The sequence below is a fragment of the Pholcus phalangioides genome, unplaced genomic scaffold (assembly GCF_987345545.1).
Source record: "Pholcus phalangioides strain wild (caught in Gottingen) unplaced genomic scaffold, Ppha-v1.0 ptg000042l_1, whole genome shotgun sequence".
Lineage (NCBI taxonomy): Eukaryota > Metazoa > Arthropoda > Arachnida > Araneae > Pholcidae > Pholcus > Pholcus phalangioides.
In genome coordinates this window covers 37,333,680-37,356,693 of record NW_028301628.1, presented here as the reverse complement: position 1 = coordinate 37,356,693, position 23,014 = coordinate 37,333,680, and the positions used below count along the sequence as shown (strand labels likewise).

General features: G+C 38.5%; 1 protein-coding gene across 1 annotated transcript; it reads left to right on the top strand.

The window, feature by feature from the left end:
* Positions 1 to 223: 223 nt before the first annotated feature.
* LOC149064983 (ELMO domain-containing protein 2) lies at positions 224 to 22,028 on the top strand. Its single transcript, XM_089254912.1, has 7 exons — positions 224 to 568; positions 2,741 to 2,909; positions 11,345 to 11,474; positions 17,028 to 17,161; positions 17,371 to 17,439; positions 20,249 to 20,382; positions 21,622 to 22,028. Exons 1-7 carry the CDS (start codon positions 418 to 420, stop codon positions 21,780 to 21,782), a joined length of 948 nt encoding a protein of 315 aa, XP_089111038.1. The 5' UTR covers positions 224 to 417; the 3' UTR covers positions 21,783 to 22,028.
* Positions 22,029 to 23,014: the final 986 nt, after the last annotated feature.

Sequence of the window (23,014 nt, the reverse complement as noted above, 5' to 3'; positions counted from 1 at the left end):
GGGATGGACAATTTGCCCAAAATAATGAACTCGAGATTTAAAATATATGCTAATTTTAATATATGCTAAACAAAGCAGATTTGAAAAATTTAACACTTTCATTTGAACGAAGAGTTTGCCAAATACTATTTTAAAAAGATTCTGTCTCAGGAAATACAGGACTTATGGTAAATAGTATTTTCCACTAATTTTGCTAATGTGGCAACAGCAAAATCTTGAATTTGTAAACAAACAATATGGAAAAATACCGCCGTGCCTTCACATAGGCTGAAACTTGTGAGTCGATGTCCAAAATATTCCGTGTAGTTTGATTGATAAACCACCAGCTGTATTAGACATCGAGCTGTACTTTTTGACATCGCATTCAATTGTCGCTGTTATGGTAGTTTTCTTGTGATTTTTGTTAACGGGGAAAAAATGATTGATTGGATTTACAGGTTTTTCAATTACGTGTATTGGTGCTTTAGGCCATTGGTGAAATGGTTTTTGAGGAAAACTACCCGGTTATGCGAGTTGCAGCGCATTTGTTACGGTGAAGAAAGAGGTTATAACAGGACAAGCAAAGTCGGTAAATATGTGGTATATTTCATTGTGTGAATAATTAATTATATTTAGATGGCCAATCATAGCCCATCATATGATGATGCCCCCCCCCACTTCCCACAAGGGTGGGGCTGACAGGGACCTAGCTATTACGATTTTTATCATTTTTTTGACTTTATCATTTTGTGTGGTCATAAAAACTCTGGCTTGGGGGTGCCCACCAAAGATAACTGCCTAGGGTACCTTACTGCTGGATGTGAGGGCCGTGCTCATGATTGGCGGAAAGCTGGTCACGGAGTGACGTCATGTTTTTCTTTGTTTATTTTTTTTGTTTCAAAAAATCTATCAGCTAAAAGCCCTGGATTGCAGGGGGCTGCTGAAGTAGCTTAGTCATTGCCATAATTACACTTTTTGTGGGGTGGGGGGGGGGCAAACATGATTTTTCCGCCCCTACCAGTTTCTTTCAAACCGAGTACAACTCAAGTATATCACCATCTATGGAAGATTTACTACCTAGTGAGTTGTGCTGTGAAGTGTAACTGTGTGTACGTGGTATGTAGTGTTGTGTTTGATTTTTCAGTGCTGTCATCTATATTTCAGAAGTGAAGTGAGTGATGTGTTATGATTGAATTACATTTGTACTGTTTGTAAGTCTGTTGCTTTCTGTGGCGAGACTTTTTAAAGGGGGGGGGATCAGCTCGCAATCCTGCCTTGAAGTTGGGAACCACAGAAAACCAACTTCAGCCAACCACTGCTGTAGCGATGGTGGGGTTGGAACTTGGGACCTCGCATTGTGAGTCTGTCAAGCCCATACCACTACAAAAGTGGATGATTTTGTTTTGGTATTTTTGTTTTTTCGTAGAAATTGCCGCCCCTTAAAGTTACGCACCTAGGACTGTTGCCCCCCCCCCCCTTCCAGTTCTGGGGGTTAGTGCAGGACTTGACAAACCGAGAATTTTGCACTGTAAAATCATTGCCCAAGCACCTTAATAATCATTTCATTGATTATGTTAGGGGTGTTCAAGCTTCTGTATGTTGCGGGCCACTTGAGTAATTTGGTAACAAATAGCCTTTTGAATAATTCGTAACATGTCGCAGGCCACTTTCCTGCAAAGTAAGGAAGATCTCCCAACGATTCTGTGAAGCTGTTCATCAGAGGTTGGTGACTTTTTGTGGGCCACTTGAGTGATTTGATGTTCTGTTGTGGATAAGTGGGGATTGGAGTCCTCTCATCAAATTTGAATGATGGGATTGTTGTTCAAAAGCATTTCTTTCTGGACCGTCTTGATCTTGGTTTTTTGTATTGTTGGGTGCAATGTTCCACCCAAATGCGGTCCTTCTTCCTTCCTATCGAAACTTCTCTTATAGTCAAACATAGAGAGAATTTCAATAGGAAGGAAGAAGGTCTGCATTTGAGTAAAACATGGCATTCGGCAATACAATAAACCAAGATTGAGATAGAAATTTGAAAGCATTTCTTTCCAAACCATCCCTCATTCAAATTTGAAAACTCTGACCCCCCACTCGCCCAATCAGAAACCACCACGTCACACCAGCATTGACATGTTGCAACAGTCGAAGTTGATTCTTCCTCATCTTAAGCCAAAGTGTTGATAGATCAGGGTCTTTCAAGGAGGTTGTTGCGTCTCCTTGCTTGCCGCAACCTGCACGATAATGTGCACCCCCGTAGTAGATAAAATGTCGGCTTATAAAAAGCCTCAAACACGGCATAACAGACGAAAAGTATGGGTACTATTATAAAATTTTTCTTAATTTTCATTTTTTTTTAATTTTAAATAGCATATGGAAATTTTGAAAATAAAAACCCATGGTCCTCTTTTTACCCAGGACTTATCTAGGTTGAAGTTTGATGAAATTTTTACCCAATGTCTATTCATACCTTCGTGGGATACCTATAATAGAAGAGCCTAATGTAGGCCCAACTGCCGTTTAATCACCATCACGTAGAAATAGAGCGGCATAGCACTTGTGAGTAGAATGATTCAGTTCGTTTTCACAAGTGACTAAAATTAAAACAAAGTCGCAGGCCACATCAGGGGACTCTGAGGGCCACATTGGGCCATGGGTTGAGCATGTATGATCTGTGTGGTTTAACTTTTGTTTTTAATGACTGTTACTGTATTAAAACTTCATATATTCATGAAACTGGAAATAATTTCTTTTTTCTTTTCCACAGAAATGTCGCTCAACTGTACTCGATCAGATTTACTGAAAAGAATTATTCAGCAGCTGAACAGTTTATCCAGCGAGGGTAGATTCTATGGAAACACGAGCAGCATGTGTGTCGAGAACGGTATGAGAGTTCTTCTGAAAGTGAAAAACATCAATCCAGATGTTCATAGTCCGTAAGTAAGAAGTAATTTGATTAATTATTATTATTATTTTCTAAAAAAGGGGTGCATATCACTGTAATCAATTTACCCCCAGGGTTGTATCAGTTTTGACCAGGGGGTGGTTTTAACTGACCCTCCAAAATCAGTTTTGGTCAATTTCAACCACCTCAACTGTTCAAGACCCAAATTAAATTTTTCCCATTGATTCTTAGAAAGTAGTTTCATGAGACTGTCTTAATAACCAAGTCTAATTAACCACCGAAGAAATAAAGTAAGAATATTTAAATGTATATTATTTATTTAAATAATATACATTTAAATATGTATTTCCTAAAATATCATAAACAGTTTGTCCATTTTAATGATCATAACTCCCCATCCATTCCCTGGGACTTCTCAAGGATCGGTCCTATTTTTTTCAATTTACATCAATGACTTCCCAGAATTCCTCAACTGCACCACTAGATTATTTGCTGATGACTGTGTAATTTACCGTATTGTTCACCATGAATCTGATCAAGAACTTCTCCAACATAACCTGGTTTCGTCACGGACTGGTGTTCTTTATGGCAAATGCCAATCAATATCTCAAAAACAGCTCGCATTAAAGTTACCCGTAAATTACTTCCTCTTGAATATTTGTACTCCATCAATAATTTAACGTTATCCCAAGTTTCTCAAATCAAATTCCTCTGTGTCATAATCTCAGCCGACCTACTTTGGAACATGTTGACTACGTTTACCAGAAGTGTCTTAACAAACTTTTCTTCCTCCACTGCAACCTTAAATATTTCACTCGGGATAACACATTACTGTTGCCAAATTTATATCTCCCCATTCTTTCTTACGCCGCTGAAATCTGGGACCCCTACACCTCCAGTAATATAGACAAACTCGAATCAATCCAAAATAAATCCACCCGATTTGCTCATGACTGCTGGTCATCTTTCGTTTCCGTGTCCGAACTTAAAAACAAACTTCATCTCCTCCCTCTTCGTCTCATTTCTCGATTAAGATTGTTTTATAAAATTTTCCATGGTCAATTCAACATAGATACTTCTGGTATCCTAGCCAAACCATCCTACATCTCTCGAAGACTCAACCATTCCCTTAAATGAAAACCTATTTTTGCTTCCACTGACTTCTTTAAATACAGTTTCTTTCCTCATACCATTGGTGAATGGAACAAACACCCAAGCTCTATTGTCGAATTTCCCACTATCACAATTTTTTTGTCCAATATCAAACAATATCTTTGTCATTTTCAATCGTATCCTCATGTATAGGCCTCATGACCAACAATATTGTATAAATAAATAAATATTTTATTCGAGTAAAGGACTTATGCGTAACTTGAATAAAATTGAATTGAAATCAGTAAAAAACAGTTGAAAATCAACGAATCATCAATAGAAATTAGTTTTGGCATAATAATAATAAAAAAACAGACTATTTACCAATGTTTTTATCATATTGTCCAACCGGACTTGACAAATCCCAGTTGCTAGGTCACCATGGCAACTGAAAAAATCGGTATTGGCACCTAAAATGTTCTATATTGTGATTGCTAAATTAGAGTCCAAGGCAGGGCCGTCTAAAGGGCATCGTGAACCCCTGGGCATAGTGATTTTTTCGATACCCTACCTTGCAATTGAAGTGTTTATTTCAGAGGAAACCCCCATAAATGCAGAATTTCTAATTGTGAGATAATCGAGGAAAACATTCTACCTTGACTAAAAGCAGGTCTCTGAATGTGAAGAATGGTTCTATACATGAAATATAGATGTGATATATTTATTAAAGTTCAGGGGGAGAGAGATAAAAAAAATTCCAGTCTTCTGCAGTTTTGTGGGGTTTCCGCAATAAAATAAATTTGCGTCACTTCTTTTTACTATTTTATGATATTAGTGAGTTCAGCTACGGGTAAAAAAAACAGACTTTTTAATAACATTGAATTTTATTTTGGTAAATTACACAGATTTTCGTACAAATAAAATAATCATATATGTGTGGCGATGCTGTCGGCAAGAGTGTGTAGGTGTTGGTTTCGAATAGCATAAATCTGCCAACACCTCGTTATGTGTGCGCGCCTTTTCTTGGCCTCTCTTCCGCTGTTTGGGAGAGAAGGCTTTGGTTTCTTGCAGAGTAGAGATGTCTTTTAACTGTGTGTCCGTGTATTCTTATTTCGTATATATGTGTTAACGTGCCGTGTGTTTCTTCTAATTAATAAACCGTATATTTAACCGTATCTAGAATTGAACAGTCTTAGTGGAGTCAAATAAAATTTAACTATGGATAAATAGCTACTTCAATTTAAATGTCATTATCACCTCCGGCAACCACATTTGGTGCCCACAAACTGGTGACTCAGGACTATCGGATATTACCTTCTGAAACCACTGTTCCAGTTCAGCCTCGTACGTTACAACGAATCATGAATACCTCTCTGCAACGTGGATTTTAATTTCAGTTTCGTGGTGAGTGACTATTTCTCTCTTTCGTAGGACTATTGCCGTCTTCATTCTTTCGCTATGGCAAATCCGCAAGCAACTGCTAGTCAGACTGAACTTTCCCTTTCGGGAACCGAAGTCTCACGTGTTTCATTCCGTGCGCCTCCATTTTGGGAAGCCGACGTTGATTTATGGTTCCTTCAAGTGGAATCCCAGTTTATCACGGCAGGCATTACCGCGGATAAGACGAAGTTTCATTCGGTGATTTCCGTTCTCGACACAAAAATCTTGTCTTACGTGAGTGATTTAGTACGTAATCCTCCCACACACGATTTATATGAGACTCTAAAGAAACGTATTCTTTCTCGATTTGCTCAATCTGAAACTGCTCGCTTGAAATCTCTTTTTCATGAGTGCGAGCTAGGCGACAAAAAACCGTCCCAGCTACTTTGTGAGATGCGAAACTTGTCGAATAACACAATCAGTGATGATGTTTTGAGCACATTATGGCAGCAAAGATTACCCGTCAGTGTTCAACAAATTTTGTCGATTTGTCGGGATCCTCTTGACTCTTTAGCTCAGATAGCTGATCGCATATTAGAAGCTTCGAGTTTCAACGCTGTCGTTTCTCAGGTGTCTCAACCTCCTCTGCCTTCTTCAGAGTTGCATGAGCTTAAAAAAGAAATTGCATCGCTCGCTACACGAGTCGAAGAGCTCTCTCGTTCTCGAAACCAATACAGAGGTCGGTCGCGAAACAATTCGAAAACTCGTGAGCGGAAAAAATCTTCAGATCGCTCCGATCGACGCAAATTGTGCTGGTATCATGCTCGATATGGTGAAAAAGCACATCGTTGCATTTCACCTTGCCAACACTCGGAAAACTAGTGGGCAATCCTGTTACAGCGGCGGCCGGAGATTGCCACTTTCAAAGTCGCTTATTCATTTGTGATAGAAAATCGAAAATTCGTTTTCTTGTTGACAGTGGTGCAGCTGTGAGCTGTTTTCCTAAATCACTTGCCAAAGTTTCCAAGCCTGACGACCTTTCGTTATATGCGGCTAATGGCACTAAAATTCACACATATGGAACTAAGCATTTTGAACTTGATCTCGGACTGAGGAGAATATTCTCATTCAATTTCTTAGTGGCCGACGTCACAAGTCCTATTTTGGGTGCCGATTTCTTGGAGAGATTCGGTTTACTTGTTGATGTCAAGAATCGCCGGTTGGTTGATAATTTGACAACTCTATACTCTCTTGGTGTCGTTACCACTGGTCCTTCTCTCGGTCTAACTACAGTTTCTGGTGCCACTACATACCATAAAATTTTGACCAAGTTCCCAAATCTCACTGGTTCGGTCTTAAATTCTCAACCCAAACCACATGCCATTATCCACTTCATCGAAACATCAGGGCCTCCCGTCTTCGCAAAGGCTAGACGTCTTTCTCCTGAAAAACTTATTGCCGTCAAGAAAGAATTTAACTTACTTTTGAAGCAAGGCATCATTCGTCCTAGCAAAAGCCCTTGGGCTAGTCCTATCCACCTAGTCCCAAAAAAGACAGGTGGTTGGCGCATATGTGGTGATTTTCGTCGGTTGAATGCCGTAACTACTCCTGATCGTTATCCTATTCCCAATATTCAAGACTTTTCTTTCGGTCTGGCTGGAAAAAGAATATTTTCTAAACTCGATCTTGTAAAGGCATACCACCAGATTCCTGTGAAAGAAAGTGATATTCCCAAGACGGCTGTGATTACACCGCACGGTCTCTTTGAGTATGTTTTCATGACCTTTGGGCTCAGGAACGCCGCACAAACATTTCAACGATTCGTTGACAGCATCCTCTCGGATCTCGACTTCTGCTATGTTTACTTAGACGACATTCTTGTTGCGTCAGCTGATGAGAAGTCGCATGAACAAGATCTCGATGTGTTGTTCAAGAGACTAAGCGAATACGGTTTAGTTCTCAATCCTGACAAATGCCAATTTGGACTCAAAGAAATTCAGTTTTTAGGTCATCTTGTGTCAGAAAAGGGCATTTCCCCGTTGCCGGATCGTGTTACCGCACTTTTGGACTATCCATTGCCCAACACAATCGATGAGCTGCGACGTTTTCTGGCACTAATAAATTTTTATCATCGTTTCATGAAAAACGCTGCCTCTACGCAAGCATGTTTGCATGATCTAGTTAAAGGCAAACAAAAACGGGATAAAACAAAAATCGTCTGGTCTGAGGAAGCAAAATCTGCATTCGAGTCATGCAAGGAAATGATTTCCAATGCTGCTCTATTGGCTCATCCTATTTCAAGTGCGCATCTCCTTCTAGCTGTCGACGCGTCTGATTTCGCGATTGGCGGAGTTTTGAATCAAGCAGTTAATGATCAAACTCAGCCATTAGGATTCTTCTCGCGTAAGCTAACTTCAGCTGAACGCAGATACAGTGCGTACGATCGAGAATTGCTAGCGATATATTCAGCAATTAAATATTTTCGACATATGCTGGAGGGATCTGACTTCGAAATTCTCACAGACCACAAACCATTGGTCTATGCATTTTCCCAAAAAAGTGAAAAATGTTCACCTAGGCAGATTCGTCATCTAGAATTCATTAGTCAATTTTCAACCCGTATCAAGCACATTTCAGGCGATCGAAATGCAGTAGCCGATGCATTTTCAAGAATATCGGAAATTGAAATACCTCCTAGTATCGATTTCGCCGAGATGGCTCGCGCTCAGGATGAGGAAGAATTGCGATTACTTCGTGAAATGGACTCAGGTCTCGAGTTAAAACCAATGACTTTCGGTTCTCCTGAAGTCACTCTACAGTGTGATGTTTCCACTGGTTCAATTAGACTTTACGTACCGTCAACGTTTCGCCGCGCTATTTTTGATGCAGTGCACAACCTCTCCCACCCTGGTGCCAAAGCTACTACTGAAATGGTTCGCAGACGATTCATCTGGAAATTTTTAGAAAGGGACTGCAAAGAGTGGTGCAAAACTTGCATCCATTGCCAGCGATCCAAAGTTGGTCGTCACACACATTCTCCTATTGGTGCATTCGGATTACCTTCCGCAAGGTTCTCGCATGTCCATATTGACATCGTGGGTCCACTTCCACCAAGTAAAGGAAATCGCTACGTTGTGACTTGCAGTGACCGATTCACCAGATGGCCGGAAGCTATTCCTGTACCCGATCAGACTGCTGAAACTGTGGCATTCGCTTTCCTGTCGAATTGGATCTCCCGTTTTGGCGTTCCAGAACGCATTACTACGGACAGGGGTTCTCAGTTTGAATCTGAACTCTTCCGATCTCTTGCGAAGTTGCTGGGTGTGGACAGGGTGCGTACTACCGCTTACCACCCACAAAGCAATGGAGCCATCGAGAGATTCCACAGGGACTTGAAAGCTGCCATCATGTGTCACGCCACTGAAAGATGGGTTGACGTTCTTCCTACCATTCTACTCGGGATACGCTCAAGTTTCAAACCTGATTTTGGTGCTACGCCGGCGGACATGGTCTACGGAACATCTCTGAGGTTACCAGGAGACTTCTTCAAAGATTCCGGTAAGCACACCTCAAAATCTGATTATGTCACGAACTTGCGTATGACTATGTCAAAGCTTCGTCCTTCGCCTTTGTCCAATCATTCCTCAAAAAACATTTTTGTGCACAAGGACTTGGCCAGATCCACACACGTTTTTGTGAGGGTTGACACTATAAGGCGTTCGCTACAGCAGCCTTACCAAGGACCTTATGAAGTTTTGAATAGGACTGATAAATTTTTTACTTTGCGTATCAATAATGAATCTAAGTGTATTTCTATTGATCGTTTAAAACCTGCATTTTTGTTTAATTCTCTCGAATGCAAAGAATCTAATGTTTGCAAATCATCTATATGTAATGCCCCAGCCTCGCCACAGGGCTTCGTCACGAGGTTCGGACGGAAAGTCCGTTTTGTAACACCTTATCAAGCTTAACGTCCTTTGCACTCGTGGGGGAGTACTGTGGCGATGCTGTCGGCAAGAGTGTGTAGGTGTTGGTTTCGAATAGCATAAATCTGCCAACACCTCGTTATGTGTGCGCGCCTTTTCTTGGCCTCTCTTCCGCTGTTTGGGAGAGAAGGCTTTGGTTTCTTGCAGAGTAGAGATGTCTTTTAACTGTGTGTCCGTGTATTCTTATTTCGTATATATGTGTTAACGTGCCGTGTGTTTCTTCTAATTAATAAACCGTATATTTAACCGTATCTAGAATTGAACAGTCTTAGTGGAGTCAAATAAAATTTAACTATGGATAAATAGCTACTTCAATTTAAATGTCATTATCACCTCCGGCAACCACATTTGGTGCCCACATATGCGATATGATTCTCTATTCTGCGTAGTCGAAATCTTCTCTTATTTTAACTTCAGATGGTGGCTAACTCACAATCATGTAGAATTGAACATATGAACATAGTCTGTGACGACAGCAAGCTTTTTTGTGGGTTATCTTTTTCTTTTCTTTTTCCTTGTTGATTAGAATTTTTCCAGCCAGGTAGGCTTCTGTAGTTGGCGGTTCTAGGTCTTTCTCCAAACAAATGTTCATGTGGTCAAGCCATTAATAAACGTATTGGCTTTCACTTTGCCCATGGTGCTAAGAACTTCTTGGGTGCCAAGTTTTAAATACTTGGCAGAACATTTGCAATTGATTTTGTCAGGAAGAGTTTTTCCAAGTGATTGTCTTACCTTTGTAAGTGGCACATTCTTAGCTCCTCTCCTAAACTCGTGATTTGTATACTATATTGCTTTTGTAAGTGCTTGGATTAATGACACCTTTTCTCTTTTTTTTCTGAGTTTCCATGCCTGATTGCTAGGCACTTTTTCAAACTTAGAAAATAGAGAATGGAAAATAATCACTAGACCCCTCACAACAAACTTTCAAAATGACCTGTTTAACCCCATTTAGGTCTCATAAAACCCGCTAAATGGTGTCAGTGCTGCTAAATGTTACAAGTTTTTAGCACAGAAATCCCATAAGTGATTGGGTTTTCTGCACTAAACGAATATTTCAGGGAAGCAAAATGGGGGTATAAAAAATGTTTTTTCAGTGGGTTTCTGCACAAACAAAGCGTTAAAATAAGAAAAATTTTGAATATTTTTCTTGTTTTCTCAGTGATCAGATTCCAGCACAGATTTCTTTTAATATCAGATGTCTCTTCAATCAAATGTCCTTGTTTGCAGTTTCAGTTTTGATGAATACTTTCCTCTGATTTTTCACAAATTATTTGAGATTAATGAAACACACAAGACTTTCGTGGCCATCATGTGAAGTAAAATTCAAAGTTTTCCTAGTTTACTGGCTGACATGTTTTTATCTTCTGATGTTTCATTCACACTGGCTACTTGAATCTCACTGCTTTGTCAGGATTGGTCCATTGAGCAAGATGTTCTCCATTGGCTGAAGTTGTTCCCAAGGGCTCTGGATAGTGCATTGGTGTCAATCTCATCATCTTTAAGATGGGAAACCAAGCACTGTTGTGATCTTCGTCTTCGGTCTTCCTTCCTATTCGAAGTAGTTTGTGTGCTTTTGAATGTTTATTGCTTCTCTAGAAATGCATGGAGAATATCTCATGTCGCTTTTTTAGAGAAGCAATGAAGATTCAAAAGTACGAGAACTGCTTCAACAGAAAGGAAGAGAGGATGAAGATATCAACAGTCTTTGGTTCCCATTTTAAAGATGATGAGATTGACACACCCACACAACTCTTGGGAACAACTTCAGCCAATGGGGAAATCTTGCTTAATGGACCAATCCAGACAAAGCAGTGAGACTCAAGCAGGGAAAAGGTATAAGTATTAGCCTTTTCCCACAGTTATGTACGATTTTATTTCTTGAAAATGTTCGCCATCAGTGGAAACGAAACATTGAGAGATAGACTTTCTGTCACATCAGACAAAAAACCAGAAAACTTTGAATTTTACTTTATTTGTGACTAATCAATTTTTTTTTCTCTATTTTTAGCTTCATACATGCTATTAGTTCGTGTTTTTTCCAAATATATGGGTACAGGCAGCTTGTCCATGATGTTGAAGTTCTGCGGCAAATCTCATACTCATCTGAAAATTCTGATCATGAGAACAAGTTATTATGGGTTTGTATGCATACTAAAAGCATTTTTTCCCCTTTACTTTTTTCCACACCAGTAAGTTCCCATAGGTTGTTCTCGATTTAAAACTAAGTCACTGCTCGATTTTACAAACTAATTCTCAGGTCCCAAGTAATATGCCTTGTCTTTGAATTTCTTATTAACAAACTGTTTTTTTCTGAGTTCATTTATGAGCTTCGACTGTAGTATTGTGGAAAAATGCTGCTATTTTTAGACCAACTTGGCTTGCTGGGATTGGTTGTTTTTTCCCCCATATGCAGTGATATACCCGCTGCCGAACGCCTTCACTTACAAATTTTTCAGCTAATTAAGATTTTTTTCATGATTTTCCTGCCTCAGCTAACAACCATTTTCATTGATATGGATGCACACGCTAACATAGAAGAGCCACATTGTGAGCTAAACTTTAATGCCAGTCATCATCAGAAAGACCATCTGGTAAGCGCCAAATCCATTTTTTTCATAATCAACATATAAGGCTTTAATTTTACATTGTTAATCCAATACTTTCTGTATTGGATTAACTTCATGTGACGAGAGAAAAAAAAAGAAATTTGAGAGGAAAAACTATTTATGTACTAATATACAGTGAATCTTATAAGATGAATCTTATAAGGCTATAAGATGTATGAAAAAAGGCAAATGCCCAGGTGAAGATGGGATTTCAATAGACATTATTAAAGAAGCAGGAGATGAATTTGCCAGTATACTAGCTGCCTTGTTCAAAAATTGTCTCACAAAATCAGATGTGCCTGAAGATTGGAATAACGCAATGATGGTTCTTCTTTACAAAAAAGGTGAAAAAGAGGATATCAAGAACTATCGACCAATCAGTCTCCTATCAGTAATTTCTAAAATCTTCACCAAAGTGCTGACATATAGGCTTGGATCCAAATTGGACGAAGCTCAACCAAAAGAACAGGCAGTATTTCGAAGTGGTTTTAGTACAATGGATCACATCCAAACAATCAGGGAACTTATAGAGAGACATAAGGAATACAAATTACCATTGTGTATGGCCTTCATTGATTTTGAGAAAGCGTTTGACTCTGTCTTCACATCTGCTGTTGTTAAAGCTCTAGATGTAATTGGGGGTAGAGAAGACTTACATCAATATCATTGAGAAAATATATGACAAAGCAACTGCAATGATTCGTTTGGATAAAGGAAAAGCAAAAATTAAACTTGGAAAAGGAGTCAGACAGGGTGATACTATCTCACCAAAACTCTTTACCGCTGCTTTAGAAGAAGTATTCAGAAAACTATAGTCTGTTTCAGGTTAACTTTGCAGCGAAGAGAAAGGTAGAGAGTGTATTCCTTCGCCGCAAAATATAGTTCTCATATATCGGAGGTTTAAGATGAACCTTTATACATAATATTTCAATTTTTTCTACGATTTTGAAAAAAACTACTGAAAAAAAGTCGTTTTGAACCGATGTTTACTTGTTTAAAATTTTTAAATTATAAAAAACATTGGTTACCATTATTAAAAATCCATAGCAACGGCAACGACACTCTGGCGCGATATCCTAGAAATTTTCCCCGCCAAAATCACTGTCGTGTTTTTTTTCGTTACACAATTATATACTGTATATATACATTTTTTTTTTTCGTTATTTGGTTGAATTTTCCATAACGATACAATTTTTCATTCAGTTTTACATGCAGTTGTAGGCTTACATAAAAACGAATATTCAATCAGTTTTATTTTCTCCTAAAAATAGGCTTCAGTGAGTTCAGATATTCACTCAGATTACAAGAAGTGTTTCTCTTCCAGGAGAGTGCCGATACTATTGTGACTTGTGAGAGGCCCTCTATGGGTGCAGAAGTTTTGGTTATAGATCCTCCTTTTTTTAATTATTTATTTTTTGCCATGTTTATGGGATAGTTTTAGTTTCCGATCACGGAGAGTGTTGACAGAGTCGCGACTTCCACTCACACGAACGGATGCGATCTTCCACCCACCTGTTTCTCCTGTTGCCCCTTGCCTTTAGTGTCTCTTCAGATAAAATAAATGAGGGGGGGGGGGTCCACAGTGGTCTGGGCTTTCATCTTTTATGTGACAGTTGCGTCTTTATTTTCACCAGAGATAGCCACGCTAAAGTTCTCTGCTCTTCCATTCCTGAATACTATATTTTTGGTTTTTGAATACTCGCTGTAAACAAAACTCTATAAGAATCATCCGTAATAACCATGAGCACCACATCAACCGTAACAAAAGACTAAAGCTGTCGTGAAAACAAGTGGCATCGACGTATACCGTTCGGGGAAGGGGGGAGGTCGAGCGACGGAAATTTCGGCAAGAAAAGTGAGTAGAAAAATTCTAAACTTTTCCGTATCATTATTATTATTTGGTGCTGTTCCTGCATTTACACGTGAAAACAGAGTTAACCTGCTTCTTCTTAATTTATTTAACATTAATTTTTTCCATATAAATTGAAGAAAAATTAAAAATCCCCAAGTTTTTGAGAGCCATGGTTAATATACAGTATTTTAAAATTATACGTTGCTTTCATAATATTGTTTGGATTTTTTTTTTGTAAATAAATTTCAGCTGAGGGAAGGGAAATATTGAAGAAAAATATTACTATGTTTTTTGAAATTTTTAGTGTTACTTACGGCACATCAATGAAGAGTAAGTGACACGCTGATAGAAGATAATTATTTTTTTCTAAATTTTAAAACATTTTCTAATCAAAAAACAAAACAAATGATTTCAAAAAGCTCACTTTAATTTCTGAAAGTATCGGCAATGGTTTTCTTTTAATTCTATAATTATTACTAATTTAACTGTGTAATTACGTTACACGTAAAAAATATTTTTCTCAGTGAGATTGGCGAGAATCGGCCATACCTTACCGAGGCTGCGCATCGATACATTGGTTAAGAGGCTTTCGTTCCCATAGCAACGAGTGATGCGGTTCCCTCGTAGCTTCCCCTTCACTGCAAAGTTAACCTGAAACGGACTATAGATTGGGATGAAAAAGGAATTAAAATAAATGGAGAGTTTCTCAACCATTTGCGTTTGGCAGATGACATTGTTGTTATCAGCAGTAATCCAGACGAACTAGAAGAAATGATACAAGAATTGGCAAAGGCAAGTATTCAGGTGAGCTTGAAAATGAATTTGCAAAAGACTAAAGTTATGTTCAACCCCTTTGCGTTGAAGAGGACAATCTTGCTCAACAACACAGAGATAGAGGAAGTAGAAAGCTATATATACCTGGGACAAGAAATTACCATGGACAATGGAATCATTAATGAAATAAACAGAAGGATCAGGATTGGATGGAGCACTTTTAGCAAAAACTGTGTAATTCTGAAGAGTCACATGCCATTATGTCTGAAAAGAAAAGTTTTTAACCAGTTTCTACCAGCACTGACTTATGGAGCTGAAACATGGACACTCACAAGCAAGACGATACAAAGGCTACAGACAATGCAAAGGAGCATCGAAACATGTATGTTAAGCATCACAAGAAGAGACAGAAAACGAATCACTTAGATAAGGAACCACACAAAGATATATGATATCATGGAAAGAATCAAACGTTTGAAAAGGAAATGGGCTGGACATATTGTAAGAAGACAGGACAACAGATGGACCACAAGTATTCTAGAGTGGTACCCCTGTGGTGTTAAATGTCCTAGAAGGCATCCCCATGCAAGATGGATTGACGAGATCAGGAAAGTGGCAGGAGTCAACTGGATGGCTAAAGCATCAGACAGAGCAGAATGGAAAAATTTAGAGGAGACCTTCATCTAGCAGTGGATTGAAAATGGTTGTTGATGATGATGACACAGTGAATCGTGTCTAAGATGGACACTGTACGAGACGGAAACCTCTCTTAAACAGAATCAAAATATAGTCTGTTCAGTGATTAATGCTTTGCTTTGGACCTTCATAAAATGGAAATTTGTCCAAAACGAAATATTATTTCAGTCTCTTGACATTCCGTTTCATACAGGTTTCAGTGTATGTAGTTTTTCCTGTCAAATTTAGAAAAAAATTTATTGCTGCGATATATGATGAGTTGCCATAGCCAACGTGGACATAATTATCATGAAAAAATATGCCAACTTAGCAATAACCCTGAATCATGCCTTTTCTCTTTGGATTTTTACTAAGGATTTCCAGCCACTTCGCGAACTGGCTGGCCAAAGCCTGAAATTTGAACATTGGCTCGATCAATTTACAATGAAATTCGCCAATTCACGAACTGTTTGATTTCAGGCTTTGGCCATAGCATATCTACCACTTTACCACACACCAATTCCAGTCATATATCACCAAATGGAAATTTCCAATTGCGGAGTTAGCTGGAAAATGAAGACGTCATCTATCGGTGGTTGCCCCAGGCTCAGTAGGCAAAGAACTTGTTTCTGAGATGTTCTTTTGGCCAGATTCAAACCAGTGGACCTTGACGGTGACCTTAATAGTGGAAGGCGAGCGTCTTACCACTGCACCACTCAGGTGCATTGGGAATACCAAGGATGAAGCATCTATCTTGTTCGTCAACAGCAAATCTACTGTCACTGAAGCCTGATTAACTCTTGTCCACTTCTGAATCTTTTTCCATATATACCTCAATTTCTCTTTCAGAAAGTTTTTGAATCATTTCATATAAAATGAAAGATCCAGCTATGAAGGGATAACGTCACTCTCTGCTACCATACGAAGGTTTTTAACATCTGGCTGTTGCGAAGATGAAGTTTTTTTGGAAAGAGAAAATTGAACTACCTTTACGAGGAATTGAACCCATGTCCTTTCACTTTCTGGGTGAATGCCCTAGACCACTAAACTACAAAGGCAATGAATTTCTCAATTTTTCCTTGAAGCTTGTGTGCACTTAAAGAGACCGTACATGGATGGGCCAGTTCATAAGTCGTCATCTGGTGGCAGTGTCGGCAGTTTTGAGCTTGACCTGAGTCAGGTCCGGCCTTCCATGTACGGCCCCTTTTAGTGCACACGAGCTCCAAGGAAAAATTGAGGGATTCGTTGCCTTTGTAATCTAGTGGTCACATGGAAAGTGAAAGGATGTGGATTTGATTTCCTGCAAAGGCAGTTGAATTTTCTCTCTTTCCAAAAAAAAATTCATCTCTGTAACAGCCAATTGTTAAAAACCTTCATAAGATCCAGCTAATAGAAAACACATTGAAAAAAAAAAGCCTGTTGTTACAGAGCACACATAGTGCAAGCCCCTTAGCATCAAACTGAACAGTATAAACATTCTTGGAGCTTATCTTTTCCATCTGCATGTACGAGACACAGAAATGAGCTGACCAAATCACAGATTGGTGGAGACACCTTCAAACTCAACTGGGTTGTGTCAAAAAACACCAGCTACTAAGTCAGTGGTTTGGAAAATAATGATAATTTACGGGACGAGATGACGTAGAGATGATTGATTTAAGTTTAGGCATATTTCTATTGTATTCTATTGTTCATTTGTTTCTATTGTACATATGTCATGAAACTAAAGCTTATTCCGCAATGATAATTAATCAATAATATTTATCAATTCTTTCGTGATTCAGTTGTGGAAATTGTTGAAACCAGAAGAAAATCTGGCAAGTCGGATCTCAAAGCAATGGACGGGCATCGGTTTTCAAGGCGATGATCCGAAGACTGACTTCAGAGGGATGGGCGTTTTAGGCCTGGAAAACCTATTGCAAGTTCTCTCTCTATTATATATTTATAACTATCCAAAACAAGTTTGTTGTAAATTAGTGTTGTTTTAATGAAAGGGAGCCTTTACACATTAATAAGTTTCATCATTTAAGAATTACATTTAATAAGTTTTATCTATTATTTCCTATAAACTCTGTTATAATGCCTTTATGATTATTTTGTGCATAATGTTTTTTTTTTTCATCCTAGGTACTTTGCAAGAGAATATAATTCTGCTGCCAGGCATGTTCTTCAACATTCCAATCATCCAACATACGGGTAAGTACGCTAATCAAAGGCAGATCAAGCACAGAAAGCCCCTCTTTCACAGTGCGAGCAATTTTCCTCCCAATTTCTTTTATAGTGGAACTTCCAATAATGTTTGCCTATTAGTAATATTTGTGAGTCCCGTTGAATAGGATTTTAATGTACTATATTTCATTCAAATTTTTGCAGACAGTCCCCTTTACAAATGAAACTTTCAGTTCTGTGGGGATTTACTGCAGTGTTTCTCAAAGCAGGCGTTGCGGCTTCTAGGGGTGTTGCCAACCTTTGTCAGGGAGTGCCACTATGGTGGTTGAGTGGTCATAGTGACATACTTGCATTGCTAGATGCTCGTCTTCCATTATGAAGGTTACCATCAAGGTCCATGTGTTCGAATCCGGGCATAGAACATCAGAAGCAAGTTCTTTATCTACCGAGCCTAGGGCGACCACCGATGGATGGAGCCTTCATTTCCCCCCCCCCCCCAACTCCACTGGTTGAAAATTGCAGTATAGCGATATATGACTGGAGTTGGTGTGTGGTAAAGTAGTAGACTTGCATTGCAAGGAGCCAGGTTCGAACCCCACCGTTGCTACAGTGGCAGTCGGCAGAAGTTCGTTTTCTGTGGTTCTCAGCTTTGAGGTGCGAATGCGAGCCGATCTCCCCATTAAAAAGTCTTGCCACAGAGCAACAGGCCTGCAATGGTGAGATCTTTAATATCATTACACTTCACTCATAGTTAGAAAAATTGATGGCAGCACTACACATAACAAGCATTACACAAAACAACCTCTACATTAGGTTCATAACATGGATCCCCTTGACCAGAATTTTACAATCACCCCCTTTATTTATAGCTTTATGAATTTATAGCATGAAAAACAAAGAGGGGGAGAATCATCCCAGGCCGTGGGGCTGGAATCCTGTTAGCCCTACCCTTGTGGAGGGTCATGGTACTAGCCCAATTTCTTAGGAGAAAGTACGGTATTTTGCTCAAGAAAGATGGGCCTAAATAATTGTTTTTTTACTTTCCCCCCATGTTAGTAGGCATAGCATAATGAAATCAGAAATTTTTTGTCACCCTTAGACTCCAATTTAACAACCACATTTAGAAAATTTTAGGCTCCGATACCAATTTTCTAGTTGCCATGGTGACCCGGCACTTGGAATTTGTCGAGCCCTGTATATGAGAACTATTCCTCAAGATAGTTTACATATTTGGGTTGTCTGTCAAGTGTCACAGGATCATAACTAAGTTGATGGTTCTTTTCCTCACAGGCAAGACTATCTTAACCAGTTCAGGGGCCATTTCCAAGCATTTTTGGGGGAATCCTCTCATCATTTCAATGGAAGGCTTAATTTTATTTGAAAAAACTATGCATGATATGCATGTTAATAGTTCAATGTCCCAAATAGTTCAGGGATATTTTTTTTAACTTCGGCCCCTTCCCAGACCCTGTGGGTCCATTCATTAGGATGCCACTGACTACAAGAGCGTTATTTATAGCACAAAGCCGATATAAGAGTGTCTCATCCTCTTGTGTGTTGATGCATGTAGGGACTTTGAAGTTAAGAACCTGCTCTCCTGAATCATACTGAAAATGTTCCAACTATTTATATTTCATAAGTAAAACTAGAATAATATAAAATAAAAATCAACCAGCTCTTTACCTTTGAAAATCGTAGCTAAGTTGAGGAAGACAGCTGTGGAACGAATCATTTTGAATTTTTATTATTTCTGATGGAGGAGTTTGCTTTTGATACACAAATGTTTTGAATTACTAGTGCATCTATATATGGAACAAATTATGCTCATAAACTGAAGTGCCTCTGTACTTTATATCTAGGAAGAAAAGATATTCACTGAGCTCTCTATCTCTTTGGGCTCTCATTTGCAAACCAAATCATCGGGTCTGTTGCTCTTGTCTGATACGTAAGATCTTAGTTCAGATTTGTGGCTTCCATCATGTTAGATAGAGGTATTAATGCAAATTACCCCTTTAATGATCATGGACAAGATATGTTGTCCAAACGCAGAAATTCATTCCAACTCTCTCTGGTTTTTTAACCACTTTTCTAATCACATAGCTTCATTGTAACCCTATGAATGAAAGTAGTTTTTCCCCCTCCATGTTGTTTCTGTACTCTTGTGTGTCTAGTGATTCCCCCCCCCCCCCAACATATAATGTATCTTTCTACTGTGCATATAAAAGCGAAAGAGGAGGGTGAGAAAAGAGAAGGTGAAGGCAAAAAGAGAAACCTACATAACTCTTATCTCCTGTAGTGTTTTGTCCCTTCTATTATTTTTCCTCCTTTCTTCTATTTCTTTGTTTCCCATCCTTCTTTCTTTTTCTAAAATACAAACGAGGAAAAAATCAGTTCTATCGCTGATACTTCAAGTAGAGGTCATTCAAATTTATTGCCAAAAAGCCTGTGCATGAAAAAGAGGATTAACAGCTGATACAAGTAAGCATTGGCATACTCAAGGGGAGAAGTTTAACTCCACTTGAGAAGAGATTAAGAGTCTTATTTTGCAGTAAAAAATTTAATCCTCTCCCCTTGGAATAAAAGAAAATCATGAGCGCCCCCCCCCCATCCCCCTCTTAGAGAAGATCATGCACGCACCTATGTGAGTAAGAGTTATGCTCCTAAATAAGACGTCTGTCTAATGTTTGCTCCCAGTTCAAATAAGGCGGTTTTATTGTGTTAAGTAGAGATATTAATGCAAATGAACAGCTGATATGTGTAAGAGTTATACTCCTTGACCAATGTACTTCTGAGTTGTGTTTGCTCTGTTAATCCAAAAGTTTTCATTGTGTTTCAGGTATTCATTTGCGATTGTCGGGATAAACCTCACAAGCATGGCATATCATTTATTGAAGAATGGCAATCTGAAGGTTCATTTCTACAACTCGCTAAGATATCGGCCATCATTACGGAATTTTCACCACGTTTATTGTAAGTATTGTGATCTGTAATTAAGTTGCCAAAGCTTATAGGTTTTAAAAAAATAATTTTTGACTCGTACCAATTCTAAATGGTTAAAAGATAGTTTTTAAAATCATCAATTTTTACAGTAAGACTCCCTTTGGACCACATTTTTTTCTCATGGCCCCTACCCTCATCTGAGATAGTTTCTACCCATTGAATTGAATTCTGTCAGAACTACATTTTATGAATACAATCGATCTCTGGAACCCTGGGCCCAGCACAGATCTGCATTGGGAAGTGAAGAGGAGGGGGGTGTCATCCTATGCAATAGTCAAACTATGAGTCTCTGTAAAATATGGAATGAACCAATGAACCTATGCAATAAATCATTCCTCCCAACCCGATAGGTCTTCACGCTGGATCCATACCTACCCTGGGCTCAAATTCAGTGAGCTTCCTTCATGTGTGTTTTATGCATAGCAGTCTCAACATCATTCTCCCCAGGCAGAGTGATGTTCTGGGACCCCATACTTAGCTGGCACTAACAGCTTACATATTTGCATTCTTACAATTGAAGATCATAGCGCCAGATCTCATCATGCAGGCCCTATGGACATGAAGCCCTGGGCTATTGACACATGAGGTTAAGATTGCCTTAGTACCATGGACAGCTCTGCTAGATTCTGAAAGAAGTCAAATTTTTTCCCACCATATTTCACTTGGAAGCTTTATTTCTTCACAGTTCTCTATAACCCCACTTGTTGTGGCTCCCCTTTCATCTGATTTTCTACCCATGGTCCCCCTAGAACGTCACAGGATACCACAAGGGGGAATATGGCATTCAAGTTGAGAAACAATGATCTACTTCATAAAAATTCATGGTTTGGTTAATTTGTATTTTGTGAAGGGACCTAAATCCCGACTAGACAGACCTCTGGTGTCTGTTTACAAAACTGATCTCTGGGGGTGCAGTAAGTCAAAAACAAATAATTTAATTGAGGTTTGTTAAATCAGTGTCCTGCCATACGTTCTTTTTGAATTTGTCTCAAATACTTTAAATTTGCGTCTTTCATTTTCAAACAAGCAATTGAGGGCTAGTGACGTTCTCTACACGTCCGATTGAAGCTGATGGAATTTTACACAGGTGGCTTTGGTAATTTTTAATATTAGCATAATTGAATATAAATGATAGTACAATTGCAACACATTATTGTGCTTCTTCAGTCATTTTTGGTGATTGCTTTTATTTGTCTCATTTCTTTCCAGGTTATTTGTTTTACGAATTTGATAGGCTGTGGTTATCCGAAAAGCCCAGGGACATAATGGAGTTCAATCGAATCAGAGACAAATTCGAGCAGCTTTTGTCAAAGAAGCTAGAAAATCCAAAAACAGCACTGAAACTTAATTTTGCCATCGAGACACTCTGACGAAACATATTTCATAGTCAATCAATTTCATTTTTAAAATTTTTGCCGTTATTCACCACAGATAAATATGTGCACTTTATTGTTGCGTGTGTATGAGAATTTCATTCAATGTTTGTTTCATGTTTTGTATTTTGCACTTCAGTGTTGATTACTGTAAGTAAATATATATACATAAAGTATAACCTCTATTATGTTATGTTATTCAAGTGAGAGAGCCCATGTCAATAAATCAAAATTTCTACATAAGCGATCTAAAAGTAGTAGGAATTAATTACTGTAGACACCTGTTGTTGGGTTTACCATAAATGCACCCAACAACAGGCATGAAGACAATATTGTCATTATCTGCTTTATAGCTATATCGCTATAGCAATGCATTTGCTGCTAAATGATTTTTTCAAAGCAGAGATGTCCAACCTTTTTGGTTTTCTGGGCCGTATTAGAAGACAAAAAAATGTTTCCGGCCACATCGCAAGAGAAAAAAAGCTGTTTTGTGCTGCTCTTGAAATGCAAATGATACCTGAAGATAGCATTTTAAAGCCAAATTTAATAAACGAAAAAAATGAGCCCAGCTTTTTCCTTTTTCTTTCTTTTTGAATATGTTTGAAATCTACCCAAAACAGTATTTATGAATTAGAACTATGTATACTTATTTATGTAATTTTGAAAGTGCTTCTTGGTATACATTAATATCTGATCTGGGCAACATGTTGGACATGGGACCATCTTAAGAGCATCACGGGCACCTTGGCCAAGGGATTTTTCTGAGGCCCTAATTGGCAAATTCTTGAAAATTTCAACCAGTTATATATCATTTTTGAAAGGCCAATCAGGCTGTGCGCGGGTAGGCCCTAGCATTAAGAAGGCACTGGTTGGACATCTGCTGCTCTAAATTATAGTTATGGCAGTTTTATTAAAAAATATCATTGTTGCTTGCAAAGTCTTTTTACCTTCGCATTATCTCCATTTTCATTGGTACGAGAATTTTAGAACTTTAGCAATTATTTCTACATTGCTCAAGAAACAGCACAAAAAGCTAAACATAGATATACACCTATGTGTATATTTATATATGCAGGTTATTTTTCTTTGAAGTGGCAACACCTGGTGTGGATTAAAAAAAAACACGAATGACTGGTAAATTAGTCTCTTGCTATTGAAATAACATTTCTTGAGGGTATGTGTGTGCTATTTAAAGACCTTATATCATGATAATGTGAACGATATGTAGA

Excerpts from the sequence above, each read along its gene's own strand:
- LOC149064983 (XM_089254912.1), top strand. The coding sequence starts at position 418 with ATGATTGATTGGATTTACAGGTTTTTCAATTACGTGTATTGGTGCTTT. Across the intron at positions 569-2,740 it reads TAACAGGACAAGCAAAGTCG|AAATGTCGCTCAACTGTACT; the intron begins GTAAATATGTGG and ends TCTTTTCCACAG. Across the intron at positions 11,475-17,027 it reads ATGAGAACAAGTTATTATGG|TTGTGGAAATTGTTGAAACC; the intron begins GTTTGTATGCAT and ends TTCGTGATTCAG.